General features: G+C 39.5%; 1 protein-coding gene across 3 annotated transcripts in view; it reads left to right on the top strand.

The window, feature by feature from the left end:
- Nucleotides 1–25,721, top strand: part of MYO16 (myosin XVI) — a 588,255-nt gene that overhangs the window by 525,787 nt on the left and 36,747 nt on the right. For all 3 annotated transcript variants that reach the window (XM_054013071.1, XM_054013089.1, XM_054013080.1), the window contains 4 exons: nt 2,023–2,119; nt 7,772–8,018; nt 9,890–10,191; nt 12,263–13,462. In XM_054013071.1, the coding sequence (XP_053869046.1) occupies nt 2,023–2,119; nt 7,772–8,018; nt 9,890–10,191; nt 12,263–13,462 (1,846 nt within the window). The remainder of the gene's footprint in view (nt 1–2,022; nt 2,120–7,771; nt 8,019–9,889; nt 10,192–12,262; nt 13,463–25,721) is intronic.

A 25,721-nucleotide genomic window follows, 5' to 3' on the forward strand; every position in this document is an offset into this window, starting at 1 on the left:
ACCAGACTTGGGCGTGGAAACACAACTGCTCTACAGCTGCTGCTTTTGTCTAACTGTAAAATACAGTCCTAGAGATGTAACCATCTCTCCTTTGGCCCATACCTAACCCTCCACAAGGGGTGCAGACTTCACTGTGTTGTGTCTCTGAATCCTGCCACTCATTCTTCACACAGCAGAACTGTACTCTTTCATCTGCATTCTCTATGCCTGCAGAAGAAATGAGCAAAACTTCACACCCCCCCCCCCCACATAGACCGATAGTTATGAGCTGAATCACACACATGTTGGAATGGGGTGGGGAATCTTTACTTTCATCTCCAAAAGTCCAGGCTGCTAAGAGATAACATAAAAGAGAATCTCTCTATGATCTTTGGTAGAGTTTATCTCTCTCTCTCTCTCTCTTTTTTTTTTTTTTTGGCCAGATTTAGAGGACCTAATGCAAAGCCCATTGAAGTCAAATAGAGTTTTGAGTTTACAAGCTGGTATCTGGCCCTGTGGCTACATGTACAATAACAACTTTTACAAGTGTAATTCACCACTAGTGCAGCTTTACCACCAGTAGCAGTGCTGGAAGATTCACGTGGACATAGGGTTGCCAGTCCTTCAGGTTTGTCCTGGAGTCTCCAGGAATTAAAGATTATCTTTAATTAAAGATTATGTCATGTGATGAAACCTCCAGGAATATGTCCAACCAAAACTGGCAACCCTATGTGGATAGGGCACTGGCATTTTGTGCTTCTAAGTGACTAATGCTGCAGCCAATGGAACTGCACAAATGGTGAATTATCGCTACAAAGCTTGTTAGTACAGGCAAGGCCTAGAGGTGAGACAATCAAAAACTGTTAAATTAGTTTGGCATCCAATTCAGAAGAGTGTTGTGGTGCAAATTCTGCCAAAATATTAGCCAATCATTTTTGGCCTAAATGATTCCTGTTTGGAAAGCACTTTGGGACCCTTCAGTATGAAAAGTGCAATATAAATGTAAGGTTTTATTAATATTTCTTATTATACGAGTTGGTTAAAGAGGGTTACAATACATGGGAGATTTGAAACTGTAGGTTTGTTTCATCATTGCATACTGACATTTCTTTACTTTGGTTTTAGCCATGTCCAGCACTGAATCATTGCTTAAATTATTTAATCAGAGTTTTGCATATGCTTTTATTAACTGGCTGTAGATTTTGCTGAAATCAAACAGCGGTATAGTATTATGTTAATTCTGTAACCTCGGCTGCGTATATGGGGTATTCTGAAGAAAGCACAACATAAATTGCAATATCTTCTGTGTTTTATCAGCTTATGATGATTTGAGCTTTTTTTGTCCATTTGTACAAAGGTTATTTTTTCTAATTCTGCTGTCAGTCACACAAAGGCATCCCCACAGAAAATATTTTCAATGGGGCTCCATTGGTGTAACAGAGCAGAACCAGGCTTGTAGGCTACAAGCAAGTAAAATTTGGAATAATTTGAGCAATTATTGCCAGACTTGTACAAATTAATCCACACACCTATTAACCATACAGGTGAGTAGCAATCCCAGCAGCAAAAAGAGCTATGTTCTTCATTGTTAAGCATAGCTCACTGCGTGCTTGTTTCTTCTTTACAATTCTAAGTAGCAAAGAAATGCTTCTTCCACAAAAAATCTTGAGAAGAAAATAGCACATGAGAGCAACTCTTACTTAATCAATACTCCCATTTTCTCAGTATTCACTGTTTGTAAAGACACAGGTTTTTGAAGGCAGCTAGAAAGAAATGTCTTTGAAAGTTGTGCATAAAAAGAACTGCTAAGGATTTTTTGTATTGTCTATGTGCATGTTCGGAAAGTTTCAAAAGCAAGGTGTTTCCTTGTGGCCTTATAAATGGAAGGGAAAAACACCAAATACAGGTATTGTGACATATATTACGTTTCTGATCTCGTCTCAACCGTTTGCTAGATGCTTTATGTATGATCATTATTTAGCTATAATCATCTTGCCCTTTTTTTTCATGATGGTAAAGGTTTCTCTGCTGTTTGTATTTTAGATAGGAGTCCAAAAAGTGTTTCTAAAGTACTGGCAAGCTGACCATCTCAATGATTTGTGCCTTCAGCTGCAGAGGAAAATTATAACTTGTCAAAAAGGTAACAATTACAGAACAAATATTTCTGAACTATAATTTTTGTACATTGAGTGCAAGAACATTTTGTGGTATGGGAGTTTTCTCTTCCTTGATTAGTTATTGTATTTGACACATTTCCAAACAATTCCACCTCCAACTAACTGACTATACAGATTTTTAGAAGTCCAGACTGACATTGTTAACAAGAGCACCTTTTGTCTGACAAACCCAGTTTCAGTTCTAGTTTCTGGCTGCAATTAAAACTAAATGTCCCTCTATCATTCCTTTTTCACCAGTGCTTCTTATTTTTTAAAGAACAGACTATATTTCTAGGATTTGAGAGTTTTTAATATCACTCTTAATTCCCCACTATATAACCAATAAAGTATAGAAGATGCAAACTTTTTAAATATTTGCATATATCTTACATCCATAAAACAGCTATTTTAATGCTACTAATATAGGGTGTTGGTTGTCTTTATTTTGTTCTCATTTGTGGTATCTTGCTTATTTTCTTTTGGCTTGTTTTTTTTTTCTCTTTGACTTTTATGTTGGTGTCTTTACTAAGGTCATTTTGACATTTTTGGCACACTTTTTAAGGAGATACTATCCACTGTCTCCTGATTTCCTGTAGTTTCTGTTCTATTTCCCATCAGAATCTCAAATAACCATTTCAAAAGTGAATATTGCTTTGTATAAAACAGCTTCCTTCACACTATACATTATTTATTTAGTTGGCTTGTAGCAGCAACAATTCACATTAACACTTTTAAAAAAAGCTGACTCAACAGACAGAAGTACGTCTTGATTTTACAGTTATCACGTAGTTGGTTAAAAAATGTCCTGGATATATATATTTTTTAAAACTGTCAATTTAATGATCTGTTCTTCACTAAATGGGGGTTGTAGAGAGAAAGCAGGGGAAAGAGAGAGAACACTTGAAGCAAGGGGAACAAAGTCATCTGTGTGGAAATAATAATAGGAATTAATAATGTTTCAGATTTTGGAGGATGGTCGTTTACACAGATCCCCATTCAACAAGGTATTGAAGCACATGTCTAACTTGAAATGCAATTAGCCCCATTGCCTCCACACATTTATCTGCAATAGAAAAGCAAAACTGATTCATCCTGCTTTCCCTCTCGTGCTGACTACCAACAGAAGTTGACAATCTTCACCTTCTTGCATCTAGTTTAAACTCAATGACCAGTAATATTCTACTTCACCACAAACCAGACCTTCCTCAGCTGCCATAACACCAAGGTTTACATGACATCTGCAAAGTTTAATCCTAAGTAAGGAGGATAAATGCTTTCTTAACTTCCCACAAAATTCAGTTTCTCAGCTTCTTGTTTCCAGCCTCTGGATTTGACTTCCATTTAAAAATTCACTTTCTCAGGAACAGTATTTAGAAAGCTCTCACCTATTGTGGGGCAGATTTTGCCTGTCTTTACACAGGTGTGGGAAGTCTGAGGAAGCTGATGGAGTAAGGAACATTCCTGTCCCACACATGGCTTGAGTAAGGCCCAGGCAGATTTCCCCCATCCATGCATCGGCCTGCAAAGTAAGCAATACTCCACAAATAGGTGTAGTTGCAAGTATGTAACAACAGCAAGCCCAGGAGCTTTGAGAGGTTTGGAATGCCTTCTGCTTCTCCCGAAAAAGCAGTATGACTCAACATGACCTTACATAACCCATTCTACCCCTAGAATAAATGGATTGCACCGAGTCTACTGACAGTAACGCAAAGGTACTCTTAGGCTGATGGACATCAGTCTTGTTGTACTTCAAGCCAGAGATCTTTTGAAGCTAAAGACATGTCTTTTTCTTTATGACATATTGATTAAGGGCATAATGCAGTGGCATCAAATACCAGTCATGACATTAGATTGTCCAGAATAGACTCACATCTGTAGATCAGGGCAATCTCTAATAGGTAATCTATTATTGAAATGGGTAAAATGAAGTTTTACATTTATTTATTCAAATATAGTCATTGTGCCTATCTCAAATTCAAAGCACAGTAAAAAATGTAGATAATTTTCATAAAATAATATAACAGGACACCTCAGAGTTCTCCAAAAGAAAAACAGCCCTCATACAAAAATCTTATCGATCCCAAACATTATCATCCATCCAAACCTTTCCAGTCATCCCCTCAGTAATTTTCCACCCTGCCTTCAACAAAATCCTGAGAAAACAGGTAAGTCTTTCATCATGTGTTGATAGGTCATCAAGCCCAGACTGTAGTGGAGAAAGGAGGGAAGCAACTTAAAGAGCCAAGTATCCCTCCCTGAAAATTGCCTACGAGACCCATCCCACCTAAACCAGGAGCTGTGAGCTCAAATACTTCAGATTATCACAACCTCTGTAGTAACCCAGGGGTGTACAAGTTCAGCAGCTACCCAGGAGCAGTTCTGATCATTCTGAATCAACTAGAGAACTGATTAGGGGACTGAGGGAAAAGCTAATTTTCCTGAAGTTCTTCCATCACAATCCAGCCAAAGTATGAATTAATTTATCTGTGTATAGAAGCCAAATCCACAACCTTCCACAATTTCCACAACACCAATCTTTGTACCAAAGGGAACCCTAAAGAATCAGGTACACCTCTGGTATTGGGAGTGGCCAACATAAATGAGGAAAGCAGTGCAGTAAGGACTACATTATGAACAGAGAGCCTGCCAAAAGATGACACTTCCATTTAGCTTCCATTGGAGGTTTCAAAATTTGTTTTCATTGTGCACTGGAATGAAAACAAAAACTCTCAAATATTTTAATGAAGACAGAATTTTGTTGAAATGTCCATTTTTGGATTGAAACCAGAGCTGTTCAATTCAGGAAGTTTGTGGGAGGCGGTGTATGTGTGTGTGGAGAAAGTCTTTCTCTCTCAGTCTTCTCAATGAACTTAGTCGAAGTGGGTATTCACCCACGAAAGCTTATGCTCCAATACTTTTGATAGTCTATAAGGTGCCACAGGACTCTTTGTCGCTTTTTAGTCAAAACCGATACATCTCTGCCTCAATGAAACTGCATATGTCATCAAAAATATTATGACCAGTTTTAATGACCAGCATATCAATTTCAGTGTCCCGTCCTCTGCAGTCCTGCTAACAATCATAATGTAGATTTATCCAGCACATATATATATTTCTTATCCTCTACCAGTGGTTCACTTTTGCTTTATTTATCTTTAAAAAAATAAAACAAAAATATCTAAAACAAAGATAAAAAGGTCTCACAGCTTTAGAAATATATTGTTTTCTTCAAGGTGATTTAGGATTTTCTGCTTAAATGTTTAGCAAATATGCCATTTGCTCTGAAAATATATTTCAGAAAGTACAGCAGGTGAAGGAACAATTCTATATGATTAAGCTCTTTCAATATTGTGTATTTGAGAGCAGTGAACTCTCCTAGATTATGTTCTGTGCATGTATTCATTACCTCCTCAACACCAGCATTTTATGAGTTCAGATTCCGTAATGTGTGCGTCAAATATGAAGCCTCTCATAAAATTGTCAAAAGGAAAATGCACTATTAATTTCCTTTTGAACTAAATAAGGTTAGTGCATTAATGTTTCTGATGTTAAAGAAGTCAACTTTTATTATAAAATGTGGTTAGAGAGATTGAGACACAGTTGGCTACAATAATGGAAATGTAAATCCTCAAATTCCTCCATTATAAACATGCTTGAAATAGATAAGACTGGGTGAATTCAAACCCCAGTGAATTTTGGAGACAGAGAATACTGGTATATTCACATTAACCTTTCCTACATTTCAAGCAATTAAACACTGAGCATCCAAATCTGATTATAAATATATAAACAAGGACAAGGAAGGTGATAACAAATATCTTATGTTGCTCTCAGCTTTATCCTCTTTATTTTATTCAGTAACATTTTACATTCCTGGAAGACATTTTTCCTTTAGATTAGTTCAGCATGACTGTTTTCTTTTTCATTTTACATTACAGCATTCCTAAGAGCTAAATACTCAGTTGTGCAATTAAAAAAAAAGCTGTATGCTTTTTAGATTTTTGGCAGGTCTTTATCTGAAAACCTTAATATCAATTTTTTTATTGTTTTGATGCTTTTTTCCCTTGAACTCAAACAACATTGAATAAAGGCAGTCGTCAAATTTTGCTCACCTTAGTCATAGGAATATTTCCGTTGGCTGTAATGGGACTAACTACATGAATGAGTGAGATTTGGCTCAATGTGGATATTTGTTCTTACTAGATGGAAGTCAAAGTAATAAAATCACCTAAATATTTCTGGCATCAGTTAAATAGTCCTAAAACAGCTTCCCAGTGGGACACACTGCATTTCTAACCCTGGAAAAAGATGATACATGTGATTTTAATTTGTGACATTTTCATGAATAGAAAAAACTATATTTAGTGATTGTAGGGGTGCATTATATTTAAATATATTTATTTTATTTCATTTTTTCTCCCTGAATCCTTTACATTTTTACTAAGGTGAACTAATGCACATGATTTTGCAGGCAGAAGAACTTATGAAATAATCCCAAGCACTTTTTTAATTTCTCCAAAACATTTGTGAAATTGTTTCTTGTAAACTATGACATATATGTAGAATATACATGGTGGTGATGTAGTATGAACATTTTATAAACATAATTTAAGATGACTTGTATAACTCACCTATGGCTTCATCACTCATGTGTAATGTGATTGTCCCAAACTCATGCAAATAGACCTTTATACACACTACGCTATCTGTTCCCTGTACTGTATGTGTATATGCACAATTTGATTTAGAATAAAATGTCAACCAACAAACTCTGAGCATTCTGTTGATTATTTAAAATTACAAGTAAAGTACAATACAATTAGCTCACTCTTCCTACTAAGCCACAGCACATATTTGATTATTACTGCCCCAATATATAGGTCAATAACTCTATCCACCCACCTCTTTTGAAACAACATATATCTAAAATAACAATTGTATGCAGGTGTCCATATGAAAAACTCCAGTATTCAAAGGATGATACTGTTATATTACAAAGAATGTAAATATACATTCTTTATAATACATGGAACCCAGAGACTCTTTCCCCTTCTACAGTTTTTATTAATCTCTTGGCATTGGTTGGGAGACTAAGAGTTTAATTTTTGTACATAATAAGGAGAGAAAAATTGAATGGATATAAGAATAGGCTATCATCTCTTTTACAATCGGACATGTACCATCATTCTTTCCCACTAAGAGGAAGTTGACAAACTGTACATTCTATCATACAGAAAATTAGCACATTGTGAGCCAAATTATGTTTTAAATTTATGCCATAATATTATCCTCTCACACTCCCTAGCAGAGACATAAGCTTCATAGTGTAATATAAGCAAGGGGTGAAAAATTGCCAGTGAAACTAAATACTGAGTACTGGTAACTCAAACTGGTAAATGAGTTTATTACTATACCTCAGTTTAGGCATTGTTATTAGTGAGCAAAAAATGCATATTGTCCATTTTGGTATGCAATTGGTAGAGAGAGCCTAATATTTCTTTCTCCTTTTATAAAGGATATTGCTAGATATTTATTCACACTATCCATTTTACAGCTGAATGCACAATAATATTAAGTTATTCATTGTTGAATTCTATCTCTCATTGGTCTATATCTTTTTTCTTCCATTATGGCAGTTGTAAGAGGATTTCTAGCTCGCCAGCGTTTGCTACAGAAGATGAGCATCAAACAGCAAGAGATCACATCAATCAAAGACTTTCTGCAGAATGCAGAGGATATGGGGCTGAAAGCATATGATGCTTTGGTCATTCAGAATGCTTCTGACATTGCTCGGGAAAATGACCGGCTCCGCAATGAAATGAATGCTGCGTACCGTAGGGAAAAGTTAGAGGTTAGAAACAGGCAAGAAGAAGCCCCCAAAAGGTAAGGAAAGAAAGCAACTTCTCTAACTGTAGGAATCAGTTTTCCTAAAGTTCTCAGTGCAGTCCATGCTAGTCATGGCAGTAATAATGCTCATATGTAAACTTGACTCTGGCTTCTTTAAATGTATGCTCAAATGACTCTTGGGTCTTCATTAAATACTTTTCTTGTTTGTAAAGCCATATCAAGTAATTAATTCTAGCTGCATAAAGCAACAATATAAAAGATATCTGATTCAGGAGGCACCAGCACATACAATAACTATTGTTAAAATCTCTAAGACATTTTAGCATTTAAAAATAAATAGTGTTTCAGTATAAGTGAAATAGATTTTTAGTGAGATTTTAATAAATAATTATAATAATTAATAATAATAACTCTATCTTAGAAAATTCAACTGGATGCATGCCAAATTAACAGGAACAGCTATGCAGGCATAAAAAAAGCAGTGAAGTCCAGACTGAGAAATGTGCCTAATAGACAGATTGCCAAGAGGATCTTTTCTTCTCATTTAAAAAATCGCTTAATGTTTAGCATTAATTGGAAGTTTAATGAACCTATTCTAGCAAATCTAGCAAATATTCTAGCATCCATCCCTGTAGGTTAAGTACAGATACCTACATGGAGAGGTGGTTTTTGTAATATAAACTTATTATCTGTGTCTATAACTCACTGATCATAGGAATGTTTATTTTTCCACAGGAGCTTGATTCCAGCTCATTGTATCTTATCAGAAACAGCTTCCCCTGGCCTCCATTGCCTCTGTCAGATGATTTTTATTGAAGTAAAAATGAGAGTGGGTCTGTTTAATTAGCTTCAGATATCCCACTGATTACATACTGAAGGAAATGCCTTTGTAGGAAAGACTGTAATTAAACATTACACTGAAAACAAATTATCCACTGAGCACCAAGCTTTCATCTTTAGCTATTTCATGTACTACATGGGCAGCTGGCTATATCCTGTAGTTGAATCCAGCTCTGCTGGTGATCTGCCATGCAGAAATACAATTATAAAAACAAATGCTGGAGGGCTTGTTTGTAAAGTTATTGTACTACCATCTTTTAGTTAGTACAGTACATTGCTACACTGTATTACAAGGCTGGTTTTAGATATCTGGAAGGTGTCTTCAGTTACTTTTAATCTAAGTAACTCTTTCTTTTTAAGGTTGAAGAAATTTGGTGTGTGTGGAGGGGGTGGGGTCTCATTTTCACCAGCTTGTTGGAATCAAACTAGCAACATTATTTTCCAATATATATTGGAAACTGCTGAGATTTTAAGTACAATCACTACAATAAGTTAGAAAAATCCACAATTGTGCTCAAAATGATAATAATGGAAAGCTTAAACAAGACTTGTGTTGGTGTATAGGTAGGATATAACACAAAGCCAAATTCATCTCTTAAAAGGTCACAATATTTTAAAGATTTGGATTTCATAAGTAGAATTTATAGTTGTGGTTTTTTTTAGAAAACAGTGATAAAAGCTCAGCATTTGCTGCCTCAGTAACTTTCTATTAAAATGCATTTCCCAGAAATTGTCATTCAGATTGAAATCCTAGCTTTTGACTGTGCTTAACAATCAAAGTGTGAACAATTCATTCAATGAATGTCCGATAAACAATATGAAAGTGCTTGAGGAAAGCTGTATTTGGGTGAAAAAGATCCAGTGTCCTGTTTTATCATAAAACAGGAAATGGAAGAATGCTAGCAGCTTGATCTGGATTTGTTTGTCAGAAGATTACTACACACACCCTCTAGGCACAGCAGGGGTGTTGGAAGATTGTTTACCAAAAAGCCGTTGTTATGTTTGCATGAACAGGTTCATTGTTATCATTTGAATAATGCATCTGGGCATCTTTTCTGTGTTTTCAGAGTTGAAGACAGGGGTGGGAAGGTCTCTGAGGACAGCTTTGCCGGCTGCCGAACGCCTAAGCATTTTCATTCCAGTTCTGTGCCTGTCCCCATGGCAGTGGATGGCTTGGTACATTCTGTGGCTGGATCATCCATCAGATCCCCCTCCCTGTACTCTGTGTTCAGCATGGATGATAGCCTGCCATCACCAAGGAAACAGCCTCCTCCCAAACCAAAGAGGGACCCCAACACAAGACTGAGCGCTTCATACGAGGCTGTTAGCGCTTGCCTGTCGGCAGCTTCTAAGGAAACAGCTAATGAAGGTTAGGCAGAAAGGGACTAACCCTCACAAACATTGATCTTTTGACTTTGAATCTTTAAAATGTTTTCAGAGGCCTTCATAAAGTCTTGTTTCCTTAGAATATCTTCAGTGGCAATAAATAAAATGGCCAACTTATCAGTAATTCCAACTAAATCAGTAAATAACTATTCATTTGTTCTAATTTCCTAGTTTGTCAACAACAAAAACTTATTTACAGAGTTCTCCCTGGAGTTAAGTGAGCTGTGTCAATTTTAGCCATTCTGCCCTATTAACTATTTTATTTAACTTTTAAACAGTGTTATAATCTTTTGACAGCTAACGTAGAACATTTTGAATGTTGAATTTTACTAGGTTAGATCTAAATTATCTACTCTTTCTCTCCACATTAATATGAAGGCACAAGAATAAACCACACCAGAGATAGCGGCACTTGAGTTGCGAGTTAAGTGAATTATATGAGAATTCACATGTGGTGAACTTGGAGGTAATGGTACACAGATCATACTGAAATAGGATGAAAGTCCAAAAATGTTTCAAAGCATTACAGTGTGTAAACTGCAATTTTGATTAAAGTAGTCCTGCCCCCTCGCCGTACTTAAAATTAAAGAGGAAGAAATGGTTTTCGCTCTCACTTGTTAAGCCTGAGTAATCAGATTTTGCCTAGAGGCTAGCAGATCCTTCCTTTGCTGCAATCAGGGTGGGAAATAATATACAACCACTCTGTAGCCACTCGTATGGTGGCTAGAGGCCCTGCATATCCTCTTTGCCTGATAATTTAGGTTGATGTATCTATGTCAGATGTATTTCCATCTTTCCTATCCTTCTTCTGGCCCATCCACCCCTGAAACCGCTCTTTGTGCTCCAGAGGGGAGAGATGCATTTAAGGGATGGAGAGTTCCAGTCCATGCTTGAGGCTTTCTATCCCAGTTCAGTGAAACTGCAGCAGTTGCACAGTGTTTGGGCCTTCTGTGTCCAGCAGCGCTAGGGAGGAATAATATACCTACAATCAAATGGTTCTTTGAAATAAAGACATTTTTTTCTTATGTTAATGGTAGTGTATATGTACTAATTTATAAGTCACCTGGCATCTTTGAAGGTGCATGGGCTAAATAAATGTGAAATTATTGGACCAGATTCTTTACTGTACCCAAGTTCTGATGGGAATGACAGATTGGAGGTCTGTCCAAAGAGTCAGCTATAGCTCCCTGATTCTCTACCCCAAGTGGTGTCTGGGGCTACTCTAGTTGGTGACAGCTAGTCAGGGTTCTAAGGGATCAATTACCAGCTGCGGATAGCCCCTGGCATGCCATCCACTTCCACTCTTCCCTTCCTGCACCAGAGGCTGTGAGGAGGGTAACTACAATCTGGTTATGCCAGCTCTAAACCCTTCGAGAGAATGTCCTCCAGGCTGTAGGACTTCATGGCAGGGACCTTGTGTGTGGTTTCTACTTCCTTTGTGCTGCTTCCCTCCCTCGTGCATTAGCCAGCAAAAATGGGCAAACCCAGTGGACACTGCACACTCCTGCAGAGCACCGCTCATTGAATGACTGATCTGTTCAGTATCAGGGGGTAGCCGTGTTAGTCTGTATCTACAAAAACAACAAGGAGTCTGGTGGCACCTTAAAGACTAACAGATTTATTTGGGCATAAGCTTTCGTGAGTAAAAACCTCACTTCTTCGGATGCATCCGAAGAAGTGAGGTTTTTACTCACGAAAGCTTATGCCCAAATAAATCTGTTAGTCTTTAAGGTGCCACCAGACTCCTTGTTGATCTGTTCAGGTATTTCTGATTCTCACCCTTTGATGACTAACTTTAGTACTACTGATAGGAAGGCAAGATTCCATCTCTTCACCTCCAATGATAGAGGCCAGTGGTTTTTGAAGCAGAAAGTCCTGAGTCTTATTTCTTACTCCATATGCGTGCAGGTTAGCTTTTGACCAGAGCTCATTACAGTACCTTGAATCCTATGCAATGAAGGTTTAAGTACAAAACTTTTGTAAGACATTATCTTGCAGAAGACTCAAGACCTTGATCTGTTGTTAATATATATACTTATATATTTCCATTTCAGTATTGACCCGACCAAGGCCACACAGTGATGACTATAGCACCATGAAAAAGATTCCTCCGAGAAAGCCAAAAAGAAGTCCCAACACAAAGCTCAGTGGCTCTTATGAAGAGATATCTGGCCAAAAGCCTGGGGATGTGAAACATTCAAACATAGTATCTAAAACAGGTGGTCATGACATTATGACAATACAAAGAGCAACTTCTGCTGATGGGCCACATCACAGTACGTTGAGTTTGTGTATGTCACAGGAAGAGGAGGAAACTGAGCCGGTGTATATTGAAATGGTAGGGAATGCTATGATGAATAGTTCTGCTGAACCAGAAAGCCCAGACCAAGGAGAGTCTGTTTATGAAGAGATGAAATATTTTTTACCGGAAGAAGGCAGCAATGGTAATGGGATGGTTCCATTAGTGACCGGATCTCCTCCGCTGTTGTTTGAGAGCAAAAACTCTGTACCAGCTGAAGAACTTGATGCAAATAATCAAGCAGCCTTGGGCTATAAAGACTCTTGTGACATTCCAGCCCCTTTCCCAAACTTGCTTCCCCATAGGCCCCCACTTCTTGTGTTTCCTCCAACCCCTGTAACATGCTCACCTGCTTCTGATGAATCACCCCTAACACCACTAGAAGTGAAAAAGCTTCCTGTCTTGGAAACCAATCTAAAATACCCGGTGCAGTCAGAGGGTTCAAGTCCTCTATCCCCACAGTATTCCAAAAACCAGAAAGGGGAGAATGAAAGGCCTTCATCCCCAGGTTTGGCTGTATTTAATGTTTCAAGCAAAGTATCTCCTCCTTCAACTCCTCCTCCTCCTCTCCCTCCCCCGCCTCCTCCTATGCCCCCATCTATTTCCTATCGACCTTCCTCACATTTTACTTTCCCCCCAGAGACTTGTGCTACTTTTCTGGCTAATACAGGGAACACAGGAACAAACTCAGATCCATCAAAAGTACCTCAAAGACCAAATCCTGTTCAAGTTGGAGGTTCATCTTCCCCATTCCCCAAGCTGCCTTACTCCCCAGTAAAGGTGGCAAGAGCTGAGCACAGGAAATCAAACTCCAACTCATCATCTCCACTTCCATACAGCCCTACAAACTCAAGACCCTTGACCAGTCCCCTTGATGAGTTAACTAGCTTGTTCAACTCAGGACGGAGCATGCTTCGAAAGTCCGCAGCAGGAAGAAAGATTAGGGAGCCTGAAGGTAAGCTTGATGGGAATACTTCACCGTACTGTGTGTTCTCTCTGCACACACTCAGTTGACAATATCTGTATCTCAATATTTGTGCCAGTTCTTTTGGTTTTGTTATTAAATTTAAAAGTGAACTGAAAAGCACTGATAAGTAAATGTTTTAATCTCTTCTATCATACTGTCAGCACTGCACCTTCACCAACTATGCCTGCCTCCATCATCCACTTCCCCCACAAATGTCCTCATGCTTTCTTCCACACTCATCCTTATGCAGTGAATACACTCCCTTTGTTCCATCAGCTCCCTCTCCAAGTCCCACTCTGCCACCACAAACATGAACTCTGCTAACTGATGATGGCTAAGGTAGGCTAGGTAATGATTTTTGCCTTGGGGCAGTCTGAGATATCTGATACTTTTTTTATTCATATAGTACAAAAGCAAAGGGGGGAAATTTATATATATATTTGTGTTTCCTGCTGGCTTGTCCTTCATGTGCCACTTATCCTCTTGAATGTAAGCTCTTTGTGGCACAGATATTGTCTACCTTTGTGTTTGTACAACACCTAGCATAATGGGGTCCCATTCCTGATGGAGGCACTGGGAAGTATGGCAATATAGGTATTTAATAATAATAAATAGATTATTTTAAGATCCCAACTATTAAGAGAATATATGTATAGAGTTAAATTACAAAAATACTTACATTCTAAAACAAAGACCACAAACAGATCTACAAATTACTCAGCATAGCATCTCTGGAGTACCAGTATGTTCTTTTCAATTTGTTGACTAACTGCCAGACTGACATACGTGTGTGTGTGTGTGTGTGTGCGTGCACGTATGTGAGAGAAAGAGAATGTGTTCACTGGAACTGTTCTTCAGAAGTACTACAGTCAGGAGAATCTCCATGTTTTTCACTTTCACAACTTTTTGCAGAAAAGGCCTGTTTTAAAGCAAAATAATGTGAAAATAAAACATTATGCCCATCTCTTCAACCACCTTTAAAAGAAACTATTCATAGCTCAGATTCAAAGAAATGTAAAAAATCCATACACAACCCCAAGTTGCGATGCATTACTTTGCTAATTCTTTGTGGGCTGTTTTAAGGTATTCCTTCCAGCTCAGATACAGTGAAACCCCGCTATATCGCGATGTTTGGGGTCCAAAAAATTACATTGCGCTAAATGCGGGGTCGCGGTATAGCGGGGTTTCAAGCCCGTCAGTGGTCCCCAAGGTGGTGCATTGATGTGCTCCACCTAGTGCCTAGTGCCCAGCAGGGGAGAGAAGCTGCGGTCCCGTGCCTGCCGGGGACAGTGAGCTCCGGCACCCACAGCCCTGGAGCTTTCTGTCCCCGGTAGGCGCGGGGCTGCGGCTCCTCTTGAAGCCGGAGAGGAAGATAGGTTTTTTTAATGCTTACTTTGCTATTGCTCCAGTTTCACAGAGAAACTGTCCCACAAAATAAAACAACTTGTGTCAGAAGTAGATAAATTAGAAACCAATGGCCTATTTTTATAAAATATATATCTTGTAGTTGTGAGAAATCAGGGAATAAAAATGCAGAAAATATATTAGCAGTTTATACAGTTCCTCAAGTTTTCTCTGAAATGTCTACTTTTCATCTACTAGTCAGTTCTTACACTACAAATTTAAATGTTTTTCTTCACATTCCAGTAGTTTAAACAAAATGACTAGATAGTACATCATATGAAGATGAGTTTACAATGTCAATTCAGTGGCAATATCTTGACTGCAAAATTGTATTTTGTATATTTCAGTAGATTAGCTGTATCATACAGAATATTTACTTTAATTTGAAGACTTCAGTTCAGAGTTTCATTATTACATTTTCATGAAGACACGAGTTTGGATAATGCAATCATGTTTCTCCATTTAGAAGAATTTAAGACTCCAATCTAATACAAGAGGGGTTGCAACGAAACACACACACACACACACACACACACACACACCCTAATTGATGACCAGGCTTTCAGATTGCAGAGCAAAGTCCATTGTACCTGATGCAATTGAGCAGAAGCTTGCTACTTTACATACATAGTTTTGAGACCATAATATTTTACAGATCCTTATTCAGTCATTCACCTTGTGCAAGGAGCAAAAGGTTTAAGATTTTTTGTTAATTTGTTATTATTGTACAGAATAGTGAAGCTCCAGATTGGTGTGCATGCAGATTATGAATTTTTAGAGTTCATCTTGATGTCAGCAGTTACTTTAGCTATATTAATAATGCAGTTGGCAAGTCTTCTAATGTCTGATTCAAAAGTGGAGTCTGGTCATCTGGTTTAATGTTACTTTTTTAATTTAATAACAACCACATACCAAAAAAAAATAAGTATGTAATGCACTATATACAGCAGTTTCTCTCCATATAAAAGCAGTGTGCCAGCTGTCCTCCTTGGACAGTCCTAGTCTGTGGGGAGTGTCAACAGTTTGTTTAATACCAGAATCTGTTAATTTAAAATCCAGGATTATTGAATGTATGATCCTCTTTTCCATCTTTGAACCCATATCTGGCCCAGTAATTAGCTTTGTTTGTGTAAATATTGATGGCATATTTAAATTGGGTCTGATTTCCTACTTTCAAACATAATGAAAAACGATGTATCGTTGGCTTGATTATCCTCTCATTTTTTGTATATTGTATTCTCTATGGGCACAGCTCCATTGACTCCTGTGGGGTTAGTTTATGCGGATATAATAGAGCAGAATCAAACTAAATTAGAGGATATTAAGTAAATATATTTAGGAATTTTCATTAAAGTGGACATCACATACTCTTTACACACATTTGACAAAATACATTGAAAATATTTTGGCTTTTTTTCATATAAGGAGAGCAAATTTAATTGGTTTCTCTCACCATTATGTCTTTGGCTCAAAAGTGGTTGTTAAATTGGAAGTGGAAGTGCATTCTCAATGCACCTAAGCACTTCCCTTTTAGTGCAGCACGGTAGGCCCACTTCAACAGAGACTGCAAATTGGCTTTTATGATCCACACAAAAGGTTGTCTCAGGTTTAGAGATTTCTACAAACTCATTTTTCATTACCTGTGATCAAAAGATGGAGATCAGCTCAGGTATCCTGTGATCCGAGGCTAGTGTATCAACTAAACCTACCATCTAGCAACTCTGAATTTACCTTTCACATGGAAAATATTGGACTCCTAAATATTTCATCAAGACAGCACTAAGTATGAAAGATCAAAGTTCAAGGAAGGTATACCATACAATTTAAAATCAATATTTTATTAGATAAAAGCTGCTGCATAAATTTAAGTGCAGTTATATATAAATTGTTACATATAAATTGTTGATGAGAAAAAGGATCTATTGCATCAAAGAAACACAGACAAATATACACAGTGTGTTTTTACGGCTCACATTTTAGTTTACTATAGTTCATTTCTCTTGTAACAGCGGTTATAAATATTACCTTTCATTTAACCTCTGGTGCATTTTAATAAGATAGTATCATAAGGAAGTGGATTGCTTTATGCAAAATTTGAAGTGTTATATTGGAAAATGCATAACTTCTTGGCTTGTCTAGTATTTTTATAATATCTTATTCTGTCTAGTGAATTTTAAGCTCTTGCAAGATTCCTCTCTTTCCCCAGATTCTCTTTATTTGAAATGGTTTATCTATAGTAGGTGATGCCATGTGTGCATGAAAATTAAAAGGTTTGTCCAGAACAGTGATCTTCAGTTTACTACTATGTGATTCTCTTCACTGAAGAGAGTATAATCCAGTCAATGACTTTATCTCAAAATAGAGGGTGAAATTCAGGCCTTTTTGAAGTCAATGGACATAAGAACGGCGGTACTGGGTCAGACCAAAGGTCCATCTAGCCCAGTATCCTGTCTACCGACAGTGGCTAATGCCAGGTGCCCCAGAGGGAGTGAACCTAACAGGTAATGATCAAGTGATCTCTCTCCTGCCATCCATCTCCATCCTCTGACAAACAGAGGCTAGGGACACCATTCCTTACCCATCCTGGCTAATAGCCATTAATGGACTTAACCTCCATGAATTTATCCAGTTCTCTTTTAAACCCTGTTATAGTCCTAGCCTTCACACCTCCTCAGGCAAGGAGTTCCACAAGTGGACTGTGCGCTGTGTGAAGAAGAACTTCCTTTTATTTGTTTTAAACTTGCTGCCCATTAATTTCATTTGGTGGCCCCTAGTTCTTGTATTATGGGAACAAGTAAATAACTTTTCCTTATTTACTTTCTCCACATCACTCATGATTTTATATACCTCTATCATATCCCCACTTAGTCTCCTCTTTTCCAAGCTGAAAAGTCCTAGCCTCTTTAATCTCTCTTCATATGGGACCCGTTCCAAACCCCTAATCATTTTAGTTGCCCTTCTATGAACCTTTTCTAATGCCAGTATATCTTTTTTGAGATGAGGAGACCACATCTGTACGCAGTATTCAAGATGTGGGCATACCATCGATTTATATAAGGGCAATAAGATACTCTCTATCTTATTCTCTATCCCCTTTTTAATGATTCCTAACATCTTGTTTGCTTTTTGGACCACCGCTGCACACTGCGTGGATGTCTTCAGAGAACTATCCATGATGACTCCAAGATCTTTTTCCTGATTCGTTGTAGCTAATTTACCCCATTATGCTATTCAGTAAGGCCAAGACTTCATCCAGAGATCTCACTAAAAGTAAGGCTCGTTTTTGGAGCTCTTCATAGTAGTTCATTTATTTTTTAAAAATCGAGTGTGAAAGGTACTAGATTACAGCCTTGGAGACTAAAGTTCTTTCTTTATTCCCAGAAGTACAATAGAGGCAGTGCAAGCAAATCTCAATAGTCTGCCTCAGTCTTGACCTGGAGGAACAATCTCAAGGGGTGAGAAGACTCTCATGGCCATTCATTTCTTGACCTCTTTGTTGAAACTACCAACCAGTGGTTTTGTGACATGGACATTTGCCTGCTGTGGACTGGATTGAGACTGCACCAGCTCTTTTCACATAGACCACAAAACACCCAGCAGATGGGAATAATTTTCAGGGACTACTGAACTGGGCTCGACTTATATTAGTGTTGTTATTCCTTTGTAGCACGTAGAGGCCCCAACTGCAATCAGGGCCTATTGTACTAATTTATGTACATACTGTTCACATATTAAGAGAAGATTCCTACTCTGAAGAGTTAACAATCTAAATAGACAAAACAGACAGTAGGGAACTGAGGCACAGAGAGGTTAAATGATTTGTCTAAGGTCATAAAGGAAGACTATGACAGACCAGAGACACGGGTGACCACCCCTTTTTAAAGGCAAAAGTAGGACACATGTAGGAGCCCCACCTGCTCTGTGGCCCCATCCCTCCTCTTCCCCAAGGCCCTGCCCCGCTCTTCCTCTCCCTCTGAGGACCCACCCCCTGCTCAGGCTGGAAACCAGAGCCAGGCCATGGTAAGAGTCGCCCAGGGAACTCGGGCCGCTGTGGGGAGTCCCAGACTCTCCATCTGCCCTGGGTGGGGGGCTGGAGTGCCTGAGAGCAGCCCCCGGCCCATATTCCTGCCCCCTGAGAGTGCCACCCATTGCAGGTGGAAGGTCCTGGCCTCCCTGGGTAGCTCTTACCACAGCCCAGCTCCAGCTTCCAGCCTGGCCAGGAGGCGGGACCTCCAAGAGAAGAGGAGAAGCAGAGACAGGGCCTCATGGCTGGGGGTGGGGGGCACTAAGGCCCACTTCTATCCCCCATGCTGGGAAGAGGCAGTCACCACCCCTGAGCTTCGGGCAGGTGCAGAGCAGCGCTGCAGGGAATTTGGGACAAATGCTATCCCTGAGTCATTCAGCCCAGGACCAGGACTTGAACTCTGCATTTTGGATTTGAATCTAGCCCTTATGAGTCCCACTTCAGTGCCATAACCACAAAACCATTGCTGCTATCTAGATTATGCTACTGATTTCAAAGATAAAAATTTCAATACCCATTGTCACAGTTCGGGGCTAGCTGCAACTTTGACTCCCTCTCGAGTCTCTTTGAGTGTCCTCATCCAGGTGACAGGCCTCTTTTCTTCATCTGTTCTGGGGAGAAACCCCATGATTTTCCGCTTCTCAGAATGGGTCCCAGGCTCAGTATCCTGATCGTGATTCCTAAGCAAGTCCTACTGGGTTTGAGCCCCAATAATCTTCCCTTTGGGAGCTAATGATGAATGCAGTGAGCCCAAACAGCCTTTCCAAAATAAAGTAGTGTTTAAACTCAATGGTAGGACAGAGCATTACAAGAGCAAACAGTTTTAACACAGCAGTCTACACAGATAACTGTCTTACCTGAAGCTAAGGTAAGCATAACTTACCAAGGCATTCCCACTTCTAGGAACTGGAGTACAGTCTGCTTGCACTCAGTTCCTGTGTCTTCCCCTTGTGTTTCAAGGCTGTTCATTTATCAGTCCCAAAGCTTTTTGTCTCCCTGTATCTCTTAAACCTGGTTAAACTGATTTCTGCAGCCCCACCAGAAATGGGTTGCGGATAGACTTCCATGCAGTTGGCTCTCTGTATTGTCCTTTAATTATCAATAAATGTGGGGCTGGGGTGGCTATCAGAGGTGTTTGTCTGCTTTTTTGTCTATGTGCAGGCCAGCTCATGTCTGAGTTACCCCCTTTGAAATCATGCAGCAAGCAACACAATAACAATCAGATAGACATATAATATTCATAAAATGTTATGGGCATCTCCCACATCCTTCACATCCATTACCTATTTTGGGTCCCCTTTTTACCCCCTTCCTGAGTCAGATATTTCCCAGATAAACTTACATGCAAATGAGCAGCTCCATGCTATCCAATTATAATTGTGATACTCAGGAAGCTAATGGCCCCCAGGTATTGCAGATAGGAGTAACAGTCTCAAGTTGCAGTGGGAGAGGTTTAGGTTGGATATTAGGAAAAACTTTTTCACTAGGAGGGTGGTGAATCACTGGAATGGGTTACCTAGGGAGGTGGTGGAATCTCCTTCCTTAGAGGTTTTTAAGATCAGGCTTGACAAAGCCCTGGCTGGGATGATTTAGTTGGGGATTGGTCCTACTTTGAGCAGGGGGTTGGACTAGATGACCTCCTGAGGTCCCTTCCAACTCTGATATTCTATGATTCTATGATATTTTGGCATCCTAGTTCCAGCTAGAGCTTAGCAAACAAACACGCTTTATATGATAGGCAGAGCTGTGGAAAATAGCAACTTGGTTCTTGTCTCTGTAAAGGAATGTCCTGTCAGAGGAGGGTATTCTTTTGATAGCTTGTAAATAATTCCCCACTATGAGCCGATTAAAGTAAGCTACTGTTGGTAGCTAACATAGCTCTATACTGGATTGCAAATTAAATTCCCACTTGGGTTTGAGAGATGAAATCCCAGTCCTTTATCCTCTAAGCCACTCAACCCTTCTTCTTAAGCAACTTAATAAAGATAATATTCATATCTGCATCTCATTATTCCTACATTATAACATAATAGATTTCATTCTTTTGTAGCAAAGCCCAAGAATTTACAAATTGTGAGCACTATAGAAGGATATACTGTCACCTTTTATCTTCTGTTATCCAGGAGTACCGAGGAAATGATAATATGATACTTTGCATTTATATAGCATTTGTTAGCTGAGGATCTCAAAGCACTTTTAAAACATTAATGAATTAAGCTTCAAAATACTTCTTTGGCATAGATCAATACCTGCTTATATACATCTGTTTAATTACCTAACACAGTTCTGTCTGACTCAAATATTTTCTGTGACTAATCTTCAGATTGAATATGTGCATACAGCTGAATAATTCACAAGTGAGTAATTTACTCTACACATTTAGGGTTGCTGTGCCCAATTTCTACTAGATACAGCAGAGTGGGGGAAATCAAGAGAGCTGCTCATAGCTCTTCGGTGCTGGAGTCACTTCTAAATTAGCCTTACACTGGTTGGCCATGGACCCCCTAAACAGGGGATTACTGAGAAGGTAGCCTAGGAGCTAGCAACACCAGTTCCATGCTGGAAATTCTGCCATGCTAGGGGAGTTCTCTAGCTAGCAAGTAGTGTTGCCTTCATGTTACCAGAGCAGCACAAGGAGAATGAAGTGGGCCAGAGAAACTTACTGCCTAGCCTCTTTTCTTGCTCAGAGAATTTCCATGAACCTTTTGTAATTCCAGACAAGTTGTTGTTGTTTTTTTTTTTTTTTTATTAGGGAAAGTAATAAACATTTATATAGTGACAAGGCCAAAAGGCTGCAGTTGGGATTGGGGACACATTGTGCAGGGTGCTGTGCAAACATGGAGAAGAAACATTGTCCAGGAGAGCCTTCACGCAAAACGATGCAAAACAAAGAGTTGGGGCACATGGATGTAACATACAAGCGTATTAAGATGGTGAAGAACTGGCATCACATCTTTAGTTACATATTTCCTTGTTGATCTTGGGTTTTTTGTTGTTTTTAATTGGTATAGTGGTAGGGTGAGGAATGGGGAGGCTAGGAAGACTATAGGAATGAGAAAGGAAGGGAAAGAGGCACACTCACAGCTCTATGCCTGTCAAATTTACCCTTTATTTGATTTTTTTGTTTGTTTTTTCTCTTGGATTGATCATAAGCAGCTCACTCTGAGGATCTGATAGCTATAGTCAGTATTTAAAATATTTAAAATTGGAACTGTTAGCTACATGCAATAAGTCACATAAATTCCAGGGTATTGTGGTGTTCCCTGACCTCCAGTGTTTCTCTTTTAATCTGTAGAAGGTCTTGAAGAAACCACTGGAGAGAGGTAACAGATGTGATTTGGGAATTTTAGACAGTGTTATGCTTTTTTTTTCTTCCTTTTTGGGCCATGCACAGGCCTTTATCAAGGCATCATTCCTAGAAAAAATTAGTCCATTGTAGCCTAATAATAGAATTTAATTTAATATTCTCTTGTCATATTTGCATATTCCTAACTTTGAAGGATGTGGGCTGTCTTGTTTAATGGCCTCTATGGAAGGGCAATGGTGATGGGTGTAGGGAAAACTTTCCTCACGTTTGTGTGGTTTTCCACATTCAAATTTACCTAATTTCAGTCACATACTTAGGTCAACATTTTTAAAAGTGTTTTTGATTATGAGTGTATCAATTTTTGATTGCCCAACTAGAGAAACCTTTAATGCCCTGATTTTTAGAGAGTGGGTACCCAGAACTTGGTCCGCTCTTGAAGTCTTCCCCCCCCCAGTTTGTCTTAGATGTTGGGGAGAGCTCATTCAGACCCCACTTATATCATTAAACGTGCATGCCTAAAATTAAACATATGCATAAGACATTGCAGGATTGGGGCTTTAGAGATTTTCCATAATTACTGTCTCAAGAGGAAGAAGTTAAGGGGGGAGGGCTGCACAATCTTTTCAAATAACTTTTTAAATTGTCCATTCCATGTGAGTTCCCTTCCAGTCCTCATGCTTTATGTAACACTTAACCTTTTCTAAGTTTTTCTCTGTTTTGTCTCCCTTAATTCCCACATCCATTCTATGGCAGAAGCACAATAACTAAGCTGTACCACCTCACCCCGGTGTATCTCAAGCACATAAACTGTAATAACACTCAGCATGTAACATGGAATTCAGGTGGCAATCTACAAGCCTATTATTTTAATTGGAAAGTGAAACTAACAGCCTGGAGTACCGTTCCATCTTTATTGCTGGATTCTGGAAATCACCTTGTAACTGAGAAGCATGGCCAGATTGGAATCTTTAAAATGTAAACAACATATTTTCAAATAATCAATAATGTAATGGCATATGGAGGTAGACTTGAATCCAAGATGCAGGTCCAGTGAATGCATTGTTCAGGAGTCATGCACTGTGTTGATTGTAGCAGAGGTGCATTGATGTTGCCTGCCAACAACATGAGGGCGGAGAGAACAAATAAAGAAAATTGAACTGAAACAAGCTGTCATTTGTGGCAGCAACATCAGAAAGTTCTGACGCCTGTACATATAAAATGCAATTATTTAGTAATAAAAATGGCCTGACTTCATTGCTAAGGGATTAAAGTTATTGTAGCGCCGTTATTAGCTTGATCAGGACATGAAGGAGAATGAAACAATGAAACAGATTTAAAGTGGCCAGCCACCACTTTATTAATTTTTAAGTTTTTTGCAGGAGGATATTCTAGGTATTTACTTGGGCCCACAATGGTGTTAAGTGGCCTTGTGCCATATAATTAGTCCTGGGTGGAGAATGATAATTCTGTTTTGTGGAGGATGTTGAGATTTCAAAATTTGTATTAATTTTGATTTGAATTGAAAGCTCCACATTTTGAAATTCTCCATAAAACAACAATTATGAGGAAAGGGGAATTTGTTTCTGATTCATTTAAGTGTTTTTGTTATAAATGTTTATGAAACATTTCTATCAGAAATATTGAACAAAATGTTTTAACCCTTTTTGACCCAGAACAGGAAGTCCACTAGTAGGCATTTTCTACACAATTTTCAATATGTCATTTAGTCAGGGCAGGGAAGAGAGAGAGGAGGGTAGGAGTAGGACACTGACTGACTTTAAAAAAAATGGACTGGGACTTGTGATGAGAGGGAGGAAGGTCAGGTGGGAGGAATGAGGCAGCTAACTGTGTCTGCTTGCTACCACTATGAAGGAATCTCCTAAGTCTAACCCTTCATGGGGCAGGGAGTCTGGTACCAGTGCCCTTTAGTCTCACCTTAGGAGGCAGCACCCAGATGTGCTGGGGCCACCTTCCTAAATCAGCAGCCCCATTCTGCCTACCATGTCACTGGGCTGGCTCCCCAAGCCCAACATCCCCAAGCATACCTCACCCAGGTCCTGTGAGGTCCATCACTTTTCAGTGGGACCACTTTGTATTAATATTTATTGGAACAGAGACAAGAAGTTGAGTGTTCCCACCTCCCATGTAATACCCTAAGCACCACACTCTACATCATCTCTCTTGAAGCCGCTGGTACCCCATGCCCTGGGGCCCTCCCTGACCACCAGTTGACTCCTACTACTGGCCATTTGGGGACCTGGGGACTAGTACTCCCCTGCAGAGTCAATCTGATCTACCAGAGAGTCACCCTTTTCCTCCCCTCTAAGGGGATGTTCAAATTGCTCCTGGATCTAGCAGAAGAGGAGAAGGAACATTACACTCCAGATCCAGCGGTCCTTCTGGAACCAGCAAGGCTGCCATCATCATCCCCAGACAAAGCAGTGACTTCTACATCTCCTTCCCTCTCTAGTCCCCCTTCCCCAGCACCCTACCCTCCGCCCCAATGGTTTCAGGCAGTTTCAGGACTTTCGCCGCAGAATTGCTGGAGAGCTTCAGATTCCTCTTAAGAAGATCCAGGACTCCCAGCATAAATTTTTAGACATCATCCCAACAGCTGGACCCAACAGAATAGCTCTCCCCATTAATGAAGCCATACTGGAGCCAGCTAGGACAGTTTGGCACACCTTTGCCACCCGTGCTCCCACCCACAATAAGGTGGAGAAACGCTATTATGTGCCAGCCAAAGGAGTGGAATTTCTGTTTTCTCACCCTACTCCCAACTCACTGCTGGTCCATCCAGCTTTTGAATGTGCTTGACCACAATATCCATGGTCTACTCCTATCAATAAATAGGGGAAATGCCTGGATATGGTGGGGAGAAAGATCTTCTCATCACCCAGCCTCCAGTTCAGGACAGCCAATTAACATGCACTAATGGCTAAATATGATTTCCTGAGCTACGTCTATTTTGCAGAGTGTACTGACAGCATTCCGCAGCATGACAGAGCTCGTTTTCAATCTCTGATAGACAACGGCAAACTGATAGCCAGGTCTGCTCTTCAATCTGCAGGCTGCTGATACCTCCTCTAGAGCTATGGCTACTGCCATTTTTATGTGCAGGGAGTCATGGCTCCATGCGATAGGCTCCCTAGGGAGATCCAGAATAACACTGAGGACTTCCCCTTTGATGAATCACACCTCTTGAACCAGAAGACAGACGAGTCCCTCCATGCCTTTAAGGACTCAGAGCTACCCTCTACTCGCTGGGGATGTACATGCCTGTCCCTAAGAGTAAGTTCCACTGCCCATCGAGATCTAGACATATGGCTCAGCAGTTTTTTACATCAGAAGCCCTATGAACCACCACAGAAGAGACAGACATTCAAAAGTCCTGTTTCCCTATACCCTCTGCAACAGACTCTGCATCCCAACCTCAGTCCCTGGCTTTACATTATTCAGGGTTTGCATCAGGTATATATCAGTCTGAAAAGCCTTAAAGATCTTCCCTATTT

This window comes from Malaclemys terrapin, chromosome 1 (genome assembly GCF_027887155.1).
Source record: "Malaclemys terrapin pileata isolate rMalTer1 chromosome 1, rMalTer1.hap1, whole genome shotgun sequence".
NCBI classification, from domain to species: domain Eukaryota; kingdom Metazoa; phylum Chordata; order Testudines; family Emydidae; genus Malaclemys; species Malaclemys terrapin.